General features: G+C 47.6%; 1 protein-coding gene across 2 annotated transcripts in view; it reads right to left on the bottom strand.

Moving 5' to 3' along the window:
- Window positions 1–2,779: 2,779 nt before the first annotated feature.
- Window positions 2,780–12,782, bottom strand: part of TMEM132C (transmembrane protein 132C) — a 171,508-nt gene continuing 161,505 nt past the window's right edge. For both annotated transcript variants that reach the window (XM_072936253.1, XM_032751330.3), the window contains 2 exons: window positions 12,494–12,685; window positions 2,780–5,852 (listed from right to left, as the gene is read on the bottom strand). In XM_072936253.1, coding sequence (XP_072792354.1) covers window positions 4,653–5,852; window positions 12,494–12,685 — 1,392 coding nt within the window. In that variant the 3' untranslated portion in view covers window positions 2,780–4,652. The remainder of the gene's footprint in view (window positions 5,853–12,493; window positions 12,686–12,782) is intronic.

Raw genomic sequence — 12,782 nt, 5'->3', positions numbered from 1 at the left:
CAACCCCAGGAAGCTCAAAATGCCCCCAGTGCAGGAAACACCCAGTGAGTGAGCAGGGTCTGACACAGCAGCTCCAGCAATCCCCAGCCAAGCCCCCTCCACTGCGAGGCTGTGGCACAACTCCCCAAAACTCCTGCAAGGCTCCCCTCCCGCTGCCCTGGCAGCCAGGCAGAGTGCCCAGGTCATTTCAGAGCTGCAAGCTGCCCCCGAGGGGCTCCAGCCCCAGCTGTGGCCTCCAGAATTCAGCTGCTGCTCCAGCATTTGAGCTGAGCCAGTGAACCTGTCCCTGGCAGCTCAGGAGGGGCTGGGAGCTGCTCCAGTGTCTGCTGCACCCACCCCCTCAATGGCCACAGAGCTGCTGCCCAAAAACCCCAGATCCAGGGGGAAACGAGGGGTAAAGCAGTTACCAACCACCTCTGAACACAGCTCCAGAAATGTGCCCTGCAGCAGCCAGGGGACAGGCAGAGGATTGGTTCAGGGTGTGTGCAATTAGCACAGGGGGTCTGCAATTAGCACAGGGGGTCTGCAATTAGCACAGGGGGTCTTTGCAACTTGACACGGCTCAGCTGAACATCAGACACTCCCGAGATGCTCAAGGCTGCCCTTGACACTGCTGCTTCACACAAAGAGCTTTAATTCTCAACATAAGCATAAAAAGAATGGGTCTGAGTTTGTCCAAAATAAGTAATCAAGAGGGAGAGTTATTTGGTAATTTCCATCATTATCTCTGTCTGCTGCTGCATCTCTGCTGACAGCTCATTTTTGAGCACAGAAATCGGGCCTAGGAGCATTTCAGAACACAGCAATGCTCCTGCTGCCGTGCCTGGGAGCTTGGCAAGGGAAGGAGGAGCAGCCCTGGAAGGAAGCACTGGGGGTCCCTGTCCTGTTTCCACCCCAGCACATGGGGTGTAGCACCCCGAATTCACTGCCTCCTGCTCCCCAAAAGCCAGAGCCTCTTTCAGGTCACCTCTCAAATTTTATCAGTTTCAAAGTATTTCTAGAGCTGAGGGCAAGTGAGTGTGCTGGGGAGGGAATATGGACTGCCCAGCAGCTCAGCCAGACAAGCAGGATTTGGGATAGAGCAGGATTTGGGGTGCAGCAGGATCTGGGCTGCAGCAGGACCTGGGCTGCAGCAGGACCTGGGCTGCAGCAGGACCTGGGCTGCAGCAGGACCTGGGCTGCAGCAGGACCTGGGCTGCAGCAGGACCTGGGATGGAGCAGGATTTGGGGTACAGCAGGACCTGCTCCCTGGGGATGCTGCACTGCCAGGGGCTCCCATGGGTGGGTGTGCACCAGGCTGGCTGCGGCTCATTCCCTTGCCAAAGGCAGGGCAGGATAAACACAGTTTCTCCTGCTGATTCCCACACTTAGGACACTTAAACCATCAAACTTCCCACTCCCTCCAAACAGAACTCAGCAACAAAAAGGAATAAGAGCAGAACTCACGTTTTCCCTGAAGCCCTTTCTGTCCCAGCGGCCTCAGCAGCAGAGGAGCTTCACTGCTTTCACCTGCTCTCTCCTGTCCCACAGCTGCTCTTATCCCCCCCATCACAGCCTGCACCAATGCTGCCCCTCTCCTGCCCCAGCTGCCCTGTGCCAGTGGTTTCCCTCAGTGCCCGGGCACAGGAGCGTGTTCAGCCAGCGTGTTCAGTCTGCTCCCTGCACACTCAGCCCGCTCACACTCCATCCTTTACAGCTGCAAGTCACTGAGCCTCTCAGCTGAAAGGCTCTCCTCTGAGTGCAAATGATTATTAATGAATTTCTGCCTGGCTCCTTGGCAGGGAGATGTACCTTGCAGCATGTTATCTTTGCAGCCCTGGCACGGGCAGGTTCCCTCTGCTGCCAGGGGAGCTGTGCTGGGCAGGGAAGCTCCAGCAGCTCCCCGTGCCCCACCCCAGTGCCCCTGGCACTGCAGAGCCCCGAGATGTAAATCCTGCCATCCGACCCGACCTGAATTTCTCACATAAATGATATTTCACAGCCCACTGGTTTCCTCCCTGCTGAGATGATCCTTTATGGTGGCTCGCTCAGAACAGGGCTGTGACAGAATTTTTGGTCAGTGCAAGACAAATTGAAAAGTCTCAGTATTGGCCTCTGAAGCCCCATGTTCTGTAGCTTCAGAGAAATTAAATGTGAAGGCAGGGCTTGGTTTTTTTCCCTTTTTCTTTTTTACTTCCCTTTGTTGTCTTTTCACATCCAGCCTGTGCTCTGGGCACAGACCCAGGGTTTGGTCACCTTGTTCCTGTCCAGCACTGGGCTCCTGGAGGTGCCACCCCTGCTGGGTGCTGCCCAGGGACACCCTCCTCAACAACACCCTTGGAACGGGTCCCTTCTGTGCTGCCTCACCTTATTTCTGCTCCAATGCTCTGCTTCTCCCTCCTTGCTGTTCTCTCTGCAGCTCCACGCTGTAAATGCCTTCTCCACCTCAGGGACACCTGCGTTTTCCAAGGAAGAGCCATGTAATTAATGAATTAATTAATGAATTGCAGGGGTTGCCCATGCCAGGAGCAGAATCCTGGAGCTGCTGGTGCTGGTGGAGGCAGGGGATGAAGAAGATGGATTGTGGCACTGCCCTGACCTGTGCCTGGCCGAGCTGCTCCTGCCATCCATCAGCATCACCGGGAGGGAAGTGCTGCTCCAAGGAAGGGTCAGAGCAGGGAAAAGCCTCCACACATCTCTGTTCTCCCTCCAGAAGTGGCTGAAATCGTGTTCCAGGGCAGGGGATGCAGCCCTCCACAGAAATGACAGAGGAGCACCCCCCTGAGGACAGGGAGGTTAATTTGTCAAGCTGTGTAAAGCATTTTAATTACAATTCATATAACATGTATAAATAAATATTACATTCTTTCAGTCTACAATGCATACTAGGCATATCTTGTTAAAACATCCATCTATGTTATTGGGTGGCAGCATTGACTTTGTCCAAGTTAAAAAAAAAAACCCAAAAAACAACAAACTATGGAGTTTAGTAATTAAAAAACCCAAACCACCAAAATCCATGTCAAGGATGATGCAAGTGCTTCTGGCTAACAGTCAGGATGTGACACTGCTTTCCAAAGGCTGGATCAAGCAGCTCCTTTTGGGCTTTGGGAGGACAGTGGTTTCCTCACTGAACAGATTTTGCTCTGTGTCCTCTGTGAACGTGAACGGGCACTGAGCCAACACAGTTCTGCCCGTTCACACCACCAATTAAATCTCTGTTTTGTATCTGCTTCCGATTTATTACTGCCTTGGTATTTGTTTGTTCAAAACATCAGATTTACAATCTATCTAAACTTTTCAGTCTTAGCTGGTCCAATGGCAAAAAAAAAAAAAAAAAATCTATAAAACAGCTCCAGATATTTCTTGTTCTTGCTTCAGCAATATTTCCCTCCCTCCCCACAGTGCGCCCAGCTCTCCCAGTACAAGGGAATAAACGTCTGGGGCAATCAGGGTCTTTCTGTCCATTCCTCTTCTTGCTTCCAGAGCTTGATGAGAGCTGGTGACAGCAGAATAAACAGAAAATTGCAGCACAAAATTATGAATTCATGAACCTGGCAAATACAAAAAACCTCAAACAACCCAACTGCAGGCTGTGCACATCTGGCCTGTGATGGTCTCAGTTCCAGGAACATTTACAATGCACCAGTGGGGCACTCCCACTGCTTGGTACTTGTGAAAGCTAACAGAAAACAGCACCTTCTTCCCTTGGTGAAACACAGGAACTTTGGTTGTGGAATTTAAAACGAGCAACTAAACAAACAACCCCAACCTGAAAGGAAAATGAAAATTCTTCCAAACAGAACATCTTTCTAGCTAGGGTGAAATGGAGGCTCAGGCTTTCAGAAGAGACATCACATGGAAATCATTAGTCAATACTTATCCCCTGAATTCTTTAAATGACAGGAGACTTTTTACAGCTAACTTAGAATGTTCTTGTCCCACTGTGAACTTGATGAATTTTAAATTTTCCTGTTTTCAAGATATTTAAAAGAAAACTACAAATGGGAAAATGATTCTGTTTCAATTTACAAGACAAATGGAAAAGTAAAAATGAAAATACCAGGTAATTTCTTCCTCCTTCACATGTAATGCCAAAGACATATCTTCATTTTAAATGAAGGAATGAAAAGAAATGGCTTGAGTACCAATGTAAAAAGTCTCCTTGTGGGTCATATGTCCATTACTGTGATATTTTACTGGAACCAGAACAAGTTATTGTTTGCCTCTTGCTTACTCTTTTCATGCTCTTATATTCTCTCATTTCATTTTACAGATATTTTTGGTACTGTGAAATATTACTATCATTATTATTTGTATGACCCATAAAATGAATTTTCACAACCTCATCTTGCCCAGTTCATCATATTGGTCATACCATTTCCTCGTTCCTTTCTGCTATTTGTGTTCCACTTCCTAAATCCATGAATAGCAGAATAACCACTGGGAAGAAAAAATAAAAACCAAAACAAACAACAAAAACCCAACAGAACGAAGTGGAAAACAAAAACAAACCATGGACAGTTTGGCAAATTCCTTTCCCTGATTATAAAAACTGCCTCATCACTTCTCCTGGCGATCCCTTCCCCTCCCCCTCACCCGTCCCAATATATACTGTAGAACTGAAGGCATCAAGGTGTGGTTAAACCCAAAAAAAGAACCCCAGCAGGGAGCTACGCTTGGTCCTTGAACTTCCCCACGTAGTTCCGTGTCTCTTTGGAGTCCCCCAGCTCCATGTCCTGGCACACCCACTTAATGTCATCGTCGTGGCTGCTGAGGATGGAGTTGACGGTGGGGCAGCCGTCGTCGGGCGGGATGGTGGTGAACGTGGTGAACTTCACCCGCTTCCTCTTGGAGGTGGGCGAGTGCAAAGGCTCCACCTTGTGCTCCTTGCCCAGCCTCCCCCTTGGGTCTGCAGCCCTGTGCACCATGCTCTGAGTGTTCTTCTGGGCGCTGCCGTTCAGCAGCTGGCTGCTCTCCTCGCCGCCCGAGCCCCGGTCGATGATGGTGGTGTGCTCGTCCTGCTGAGGCGACGCCTCTGCCGCATTCTCCAGCAGTTCTGCCTCGTTGCCCAGCCACACCCAGTCGTGGGAGTGGGTCACGGTGGTCTGTCCTTCCACCAGGACCTGCTTGTGGCGGTACTTGAGCGCAAATGTTGCGCAGTTGATGAGGAAGACGAGGATGGCCAGGCAGAAGACGCCCAGCAGGGCGTACATGCCGATCTCCAGGTCGCTGAGGCCCCGGGGTGTCTGCACCAGGTCGCTGTCCTCCATGCCAGCACCGCCTTTGGGCAGGTCCACCTGGGCGGGGAAGTTGGTGAAGTCGATGGGGATGTTCTGCAGCTGGCTGTCATCCGAGAGCTTGCCGCCGTCGAGGCGGTTGTTTTTGATTACTTTATTTTTGAGGATGGACTTGGCCGTGGTGCCGACCTTCCTGAGGGTTCCCTCGTCCCTCTCTGCCGAGGAGCCGCCGTGGTAGCGCCCGTCCTGCCCGTGCCGCTCCGGCTCCGAGCCCTTGTGGCGCCGGTCGCTGGCGCGGTTCTCGATCTCGTCGGCGTCGTAGTCACCACCGGCCTCCACGTCTGCGTCGTTCTGCCCGAACTTCACCCTGATGCTGCCGCTCCCCACGGCCAGCACGCTCTTCCTCTTGGACTTCTGGCAGGCCTCCGAGATCATCATGTCCACCTTGACCAGCGCGCCCTGGCCCTCGCCCTCCGCGGCCACCACGGGCCATCGCAGGGCAGGGCTCTGGTGGACGGACACCACGGCTTCGTCCAGCGACACGGCCGACAGCGAGAAGTCCTTGGGGTCGTAGATGTCCAGCGGGGTGACGGAGCTGTCACTGAACTGGATCCAGGTGCTGACCACGGCTTCCTGAAAGGACAGGGAGATGGTTAAAGACGGGGCCTTCGTGAATCAGCCCAACCTGCTGCAGCTCATCCATCCCTCAGCTGGAGGAAATGGGACACAGCCACTCTGTACTGCTTTCAAAGCCAGCCTCGACTGATGGGGCAGGAAATGGTCACATTTGTCACTAAAGGTTCCACTGTTACTCTCCCTGCAAATGTTTTGCACAAAAATAATTGATATGAGATGTCTTTATTACCAAAGTACCCATTAGCAAGCTCCAATTTTACAAGCTCTGTAAGGAAAGTCATTCCTCTCCTACAAAAGCCAAAGAGGCAAATCACAAAAATTGCTAGAGGCACTTGACAGAACACTTATTTCCCTCATGTTCCACATGCACTGGTGTCATGAGGAGCTGTCAAATTAGGGCATAAGTATCCTAGCAGGAGGAAGGAGCTACCACAGTATCTTGGAAATGGCTGGAGCAGAAGATTCATCTGAAAGAAAAAAGACTCACAGAACAATTGCCATTTTGCTGGAGAAAGGTTTGTTTTGAATAAAACACGCTTCATCTTTGAGATAATTGAGATAATTAAAAAGTCCACCAAATTTCTGTGTCAAGAAGAGGAGGATGTGGATTCTGGCACAATAAAAATACAAATGGCCTGGATTTAATTGGTCTGTCTTTGTGCTCTGCAGGTAGCACTGTTAGAAGTCATCATTAGAAGCAAACACAAAGCCAGAGGTCATCTCTTTGCCATGTGAAATCCCATCCAGATGACACAGATATTTACTTCTCCACATCTCAATAGCTTTCTTTGCAGGACATTTCTTTAATTTTTCATTTGTTCTATGTTTTGCCTGCGTAGCCAGCAGACGGCCAGGCACATTGCCAGAGTGCAAATTCCCACAAAAGGGAAGTTCTTTCCTTCCCACACTTCAACCACAAATGGCTCTAATAACTTCACACTTGGGCACCTCCAAACAACTGGGCTGAAAAACCAGCACTGGGGAAAAACATTGCCACCCTGTTCATGTCCAGTCATAATACAAATTTACAACTTAATATGGTTTTCAATTGGCTGCAATTTGTGATGCTATGGTTATAAACAAAGAGAATTGCTACCCTTCCAGTTGAATTTAAAGCTTTTCAATGAAAACAGCAAGGGGCATTTAGCTGGGCAGAAGGTTGGGCCATACTGAATATTTGATTTCCAAAGCACTATCAGCAAGTACTTGAGGGACTGAAAGAATAAAAATAAGTTGTGGCACAACAGGAAAGAAGGCAAAGTTCTTGGTGATTCAATTTACTTCAAAGAGCTGAAACGGAGCCAGGGTAACTCAGAAGCTGGGAAGGGTGAACTGCATAAGGAAATTAAAACATCTGATCTTTCATTAGAGAAACAACCCTGAAATGACTGAACAAACACAAAGCTGCAGGGCACAGCTCGAATTTCTACCAAGGAAATCTACAGTAGAGCAACCCCAGTGATAGGAAAGCAAAGGGGATTTTTTAATGGATATGTGGAGAGAGATAAAGATTCACCTCCTCAGGCAATTCAGCATCCTGCTGCCTTCCTTCTCCCTAAAACAAAGGTCAGCCTCATGTGGCACTGGGGAAGACACAGTGACTTTTCATCAGCCTATTCCAGGGAAAACACTTCCAGCACTGCCTGCCAGTGATGCCCTCCTTTGGAGAGCAGGGGGAGAAAAACGTGCAGGATTTTGGAAATGATGGCACCCGTGCCTCCTCCCCAGCTGGGAACCTGCACAGCTCCAACACCTCTGCCACAGGATCCACGCCACTAAATCCTCTGTGCGTTTGGACAAAGTTGCCTCCAACTTCAAAGCAACTTTTATTCTTTATGCCACTGCTCTACAATTCTGCATTCCTGGTTTTATGAAGCAGAGACAGAGAAAAATGAGATGGCAGTCAGCTGAAATTTGCAGGCGCACATGTGATTTACTGTAGGTAACAGAGGTGTGCACTGGCTTAGCCATTATTTTCTACCAGCATTGACATTTTTTATTTCCAAGAGAACGTTTCTTCATAGGAGGAACTAATTTTTTTCACAAAACAACGTTGTCATGCCCATACTGTGGACAACATTAATTAAAAGGGAAAGAAAACAAATGAGAGAAAGAGGGAGAGAGTTTAAAATCCTGCCAAAATGCATTGTATCAGCCCAAATATCCTATTTGGCAAGAGATCATTTCCTCTCGTTCCCATCATTAAAGGAAAGCCAAAGGCAGGGCAAGGAAGTGAATTTCCCAAATGATTATAAATTCTGAAAAGCTAAAAAGAAAAGAAGAGAGAAAAAGGAAATGATTTAGTGCCATGTCCTTCAAGGAGCTGTTTCTGCAAATCCTGTGTACCACATCAATAAATCCCCTCCAAATCTCTGACAAGGCCCTCCAGTTACTCTCAGAAGATGAAGATGGATTGGAGCCTTCCCACCTGCCAAGCTGCTGCCCCTCGCCTCATGCCCTCACCGCTGAGGTGACAAATGCTTGTGCTCTTTAATTATCACCATAAACAAAGAGTTTGAGGGATGATCTTGCTTTCCAGCCTTTCTGTCCCCCACTTCTCCTCTCTCTGGCCCTGACACACACCCAGAGGTGCTGCACTCCCGGGGCACAGCAGTGCCAGTGCTGCCCGCAGAGCCGAGGATGTGAAATGGGTCAGAGAATGCTCATTAGGTCGTGCTAATGACAGCAAAATCCAGCCCAGAGATGTAGAAACCATTCCCACAACCTCTCTTGATTACCACCAGGCTTTCCTTAAGGACATCAAAAACTTTATCAAGACATATTTGTCTAAACTCTCCCTTGTGCCTTTGCTGTTCTCTTGGCAGTTCCACCACCTTTCCTGGCCTTGAATTACAGCGTGGCTTATCAGTCCAAAGATACCACTTGATAAATCTTCTTGGATAGACTGGTTGCATTTTAGAGGATTCTGCTGCTTAGAAACACAGATCAGGATATTTGATTTTATTCCATGCTCAGAATAAAACAGCCTTTTAATGGTCTTCATTCACTATAGCACAAATAAAAGTATTTGTGAATAATCCCTCAATTGCTGGGGTCAGCTGCAAGGGTCCTGGAGTGAGGCAGGACATCAGAGGAAAGAAATGGCTGGCTCTGCAGAAAACAAATACATCCCTCCCTCAAATAAAGGCAAAGGAATACTGCTCTCAGCAGCTTCTCCTAGACCAGCTCTCATTGTTCTGTCTGGGGACTTGAACGCTGGCATGGATTTCCCTAGCAATTTTATCACATGAAATATCAAAGTATTACATGTGCATTTATTTTTAAGCCTGTGGCTTGTGTAGTAAAAATTGGGCTTGATCATTATGATGTGGAAATGAAAGGCAGCCAAGACTCAGATCTTAATTCAAACCATGCATTCCCCCACGGTGTATTTCTCTCTCTCCTTTTTGTCCAATCTGCTAATGTGACATTCCTTTCCAGTGGGAATTTGCTTGTATTTGGAAGGGAAGAATTGAGATTCTTATCCAACAATGCATCCCTTCTCCCTTCCCCATGCTGCTGAATTCCTTTGTCATTCCTGTGAGTCCCTCCGTGGCTCTGTCAGCTTAGAGAAGGCATAAATACAATTTGGGTGTAAGCTATACTGCCAGGATGGGTAAGGAATCCACACCATAAAAATACTGCTGGTATCTGTTGTTACCTGAGAGGTGTCAGGGAATTCTCAGCACTGGCTTGCAGGAAGGCCAGGAGCTGAACCTGACAGGTTCCTCCAAGGTTCCTCCCCCCACAAGGCAGGGCCAGAGAGTGACCCCAGCCTGTTCTCCTGCCCAAGGGTGCTGGGCACCCTCCCCTCCCAGAGAGTGAGAGCAGGGCTGGACAGGCACTGCACCTGGGGAACTCCAGAACTTGGCTTGGAGAAAGCACCAACATTGCTCTTCCTCCCTGAGAAAGTGTCTGCAGCTCCCCAGGAGCACTGAGAGATACATTAATGCACAGAGCTGTTCATTAAAGGCTTTTTTCTTCTTTCTTCACTGACCCATTTCAGTTCATTAGCCCCCATGCAATACCCTACAGTGACAAAAAGCTGGGTATGACTGTGAGTTTCCCTGCAGAGCCAGCTGAGCTTGGAGAGTCCTTGAAGCTCACTTAGATCAGAAAACATTTAAGCACTGCAGGTTTTCTTCTGTTTACATTTTGGAGAAGCCTTTAAGATGACAGTGTTGATTTAACAACCGTCAGCAAGCCAAATGGAACAGCCTTCCTACCTGAGCAGATGGCCACCAAAAATAGATTACTCACAGCCAGAGTTTCCAAATTTTCACAAGACACTTCATCTTTGATATTTAAAAGTTGGTCAACCTGTGTCTATTTTTAGGCACCTAAATCACTGATCCACTTTTCAGTGCCAATGAGCTCCCTATTGATTAAAAAATAATATATGGGCTCAGCATCCCTCAAGGTCACCTTGGCACAGCAGGTAATTAGTTGCCCAGCTACAGATAAAGGTATCTAACTTAAGGCATCCAAGGTGATAAAATATTGGCTTATCTTCTTTAGAGTGCTTTGTATTTATGGAGAAACTGCCAACTTTTCAGCACTTTGTTTTGGCTGCTGTGTGCTCATTATAATTAAGGCAATCCAGTCGTTCTGGTCACTGAAACAAAGCCACAGCAAAAATCCTGCGTTTTGTTTTTCAGTTGCATCAGTAAGGTTTGCATGAGTTATTTGGGCCTTTTATAAACTTGCTTCAAAGGAAAAGACACACTTAAATAATGAAGTCCTCACAATGTTCAAGTACAGGCTCAGTCCTGGGCTGTCTCCTTGGAAAAAACCCTCTTTCAAAAGGGTTTGATTTTCAGAAAACACTCAGCATTTGCCTCAAAACTCCAGCTCAGTCAGGATCTCAGCTGATGCACTCCAAATCATGAGTCACTTCTTGCAAAATTTAGCCACAAACATTCTCACATTTGCATTAATTTTTCTAAGGGAAAGTGACTTAAATGTTATATCCTTCATTCAAACTGCAAATGAAAGGAATAATGTCTGTGACTCTACACGTCCCTCCTACGCCATTTCCTTCCGTTTATCCCCCAGTGTGAAATCTGCTCCTGGCTGGGGTTTGGTGATGGAGATGCACTGCTCAGAACCAGGGTCTGACCTGTGGGTCAGAAATGTGCCACCCTCAGCAACCTGAAACTGTCCTGCAGAGGAAGAGCAGCTTAAACCAAACACTCCACTAAAATCATCTCAGAACTCAGATGCTGGGAAAAATAATTTCAACCCAAACCACGTTTACACGTTTTCCCTCTTCTGTATTCCTTCCTAACTTGCCAATTGCAGTGCCATGTCATGACATGTCACATCATATTGCCACACCATAAACAACAGGAGGTGCCACAGTGGGCACCCCTGGCACAATCTGCCACAACCTGATGCTGATAAATGTCTTTGCATACTCAGGACAGATCATCCATAAATCTGAGAGGCTGACAGTGGGACTGGGCAGCCTCTCCAGAGTCACAGGCTCTTGTATCTGCAATCAGATCCACAATTCTCCCAGTGCTGCTGCAGGACTGGTGCTGCTCTGTCCCACAGGACAGGATTGGGTGAGGAGTGCTCCAGTTTTTGTTTCCACAGTCTTTGTCTGAAGACAGTATGGCAGATGTGGTTTCTGAGCCCTGAAGAAGGGTATAAATGGGTTAATTACATAAGATTCTTATGTTTACAGGATGCAACAAATGGAACAGATGGGCACCGTGTCCTTCTAGTTTGGACATTTTCCTGTCACTAAGTTATAAAACAAACTAGATTATTTTTATGTCCCAGAAAATTAGGTAGCAATAATCATGAAAATGGGCCATAAAACTTGACTTGAGATCTCTCCCTATCTATGTGAGAAGAAAAATGCTTTCTGCAAGAGGAGTAGCTGTGGACAGATTTAATTACATGGTTCCCAGTCCCAATCCTCAAATCAACTGACCAAGGAAGCACGCTCCAGTGACCCTTGGGTTTATTCTGGGCCAGAGGGACTGTTTGCCTTGATCTGGTGGTGCTCTCCAATCTTCTTTTCCACAGAGGTTGTGACCTGAAACAAGCTGTTTGAAATACCCCCTTTAGAGAGATGAGAATTTGCTGGCTTAAATTAAGATCAGCACATGAAGTGGATGATGAAACCCCCAAAATTCACATGAAAAATAAAAGGAGAGTTGAGCCTGGCAGTGTGTCATGGCTCCAGGAGGGAAAAGAAATGGATGTGGCCATCTTCTGCCTCTATTTTACAGCTCTTGAAGATATTAAATCGTGACACACAGAGCTCTGTGCTCTCCAGAACAGAAAACAAGGCTGTGCTCATACAGCAAACCAGGATCACTGTCCAAAGAGTGCCTGTGCAGTGGAAACAACACTAAAGAAAGGTTCATTAGCTAAAGAAAGGGTATTAAACCTGCAAACAGCACAAACTTCAGTGCAGTTAGAACTTTTACTGCAGATTGAAACCCCTGTTGGAAGGAAAGAACAGACAAGGTAATTCCAGAGTATCCATAGGAAAAAGCAATTAACACAGACTACACCTAAAGTCTAAATTCTAAACTGGCTATGAATTACCATCTGTACTTCACACTGATAAAGTCCTGCCCCATGCCAGAAGGCAAACCCAGGAAATTCAGAGTGCACATCACCTGCTTGGGAGTGTGAAGCAGCTCCTGGGCCACGGCTGTGGCCACAATGGCCCTGCTGGTGGCTGCACTGGGCTGCAGGAAGAGAGAAAGCCCCGACACCAGCTGCACTCCCAGGTCTGTGATGGTCACTTTGTCATCCAGCACAGTCACCGTCTTCTCTGCCAGGATGGAGTCAGACAGAGGAGACAAAACCTTTGGAGAAACACAGAAGAATCAGTTTAGGAAAAGGCTGATCAATTGATAAAACCTTTCTTAAGGTCATCATCCCTCTTGTCTCCAAAGCTTTATG

This window comes from Taeniopygia guttata, chromosome 15 (assembly GCF_048771995.1).
Source record: "Taeniopygia guttata chromosome 15, bTaeGut7.mat, whole genome shotgun sequence".
Classification (NCBI taxonomy): domain Eukaryota; kingdom Metazoa; phylum Chordata; class Aves; order Passeriformes; family Estrildidae; genus Taeniopygia; species Taeniopygia guttata.
Note: the sequence above shows the minus strand (reverse complement) of the source record. Positions and strands in the feature narration are given on the sequence as shown.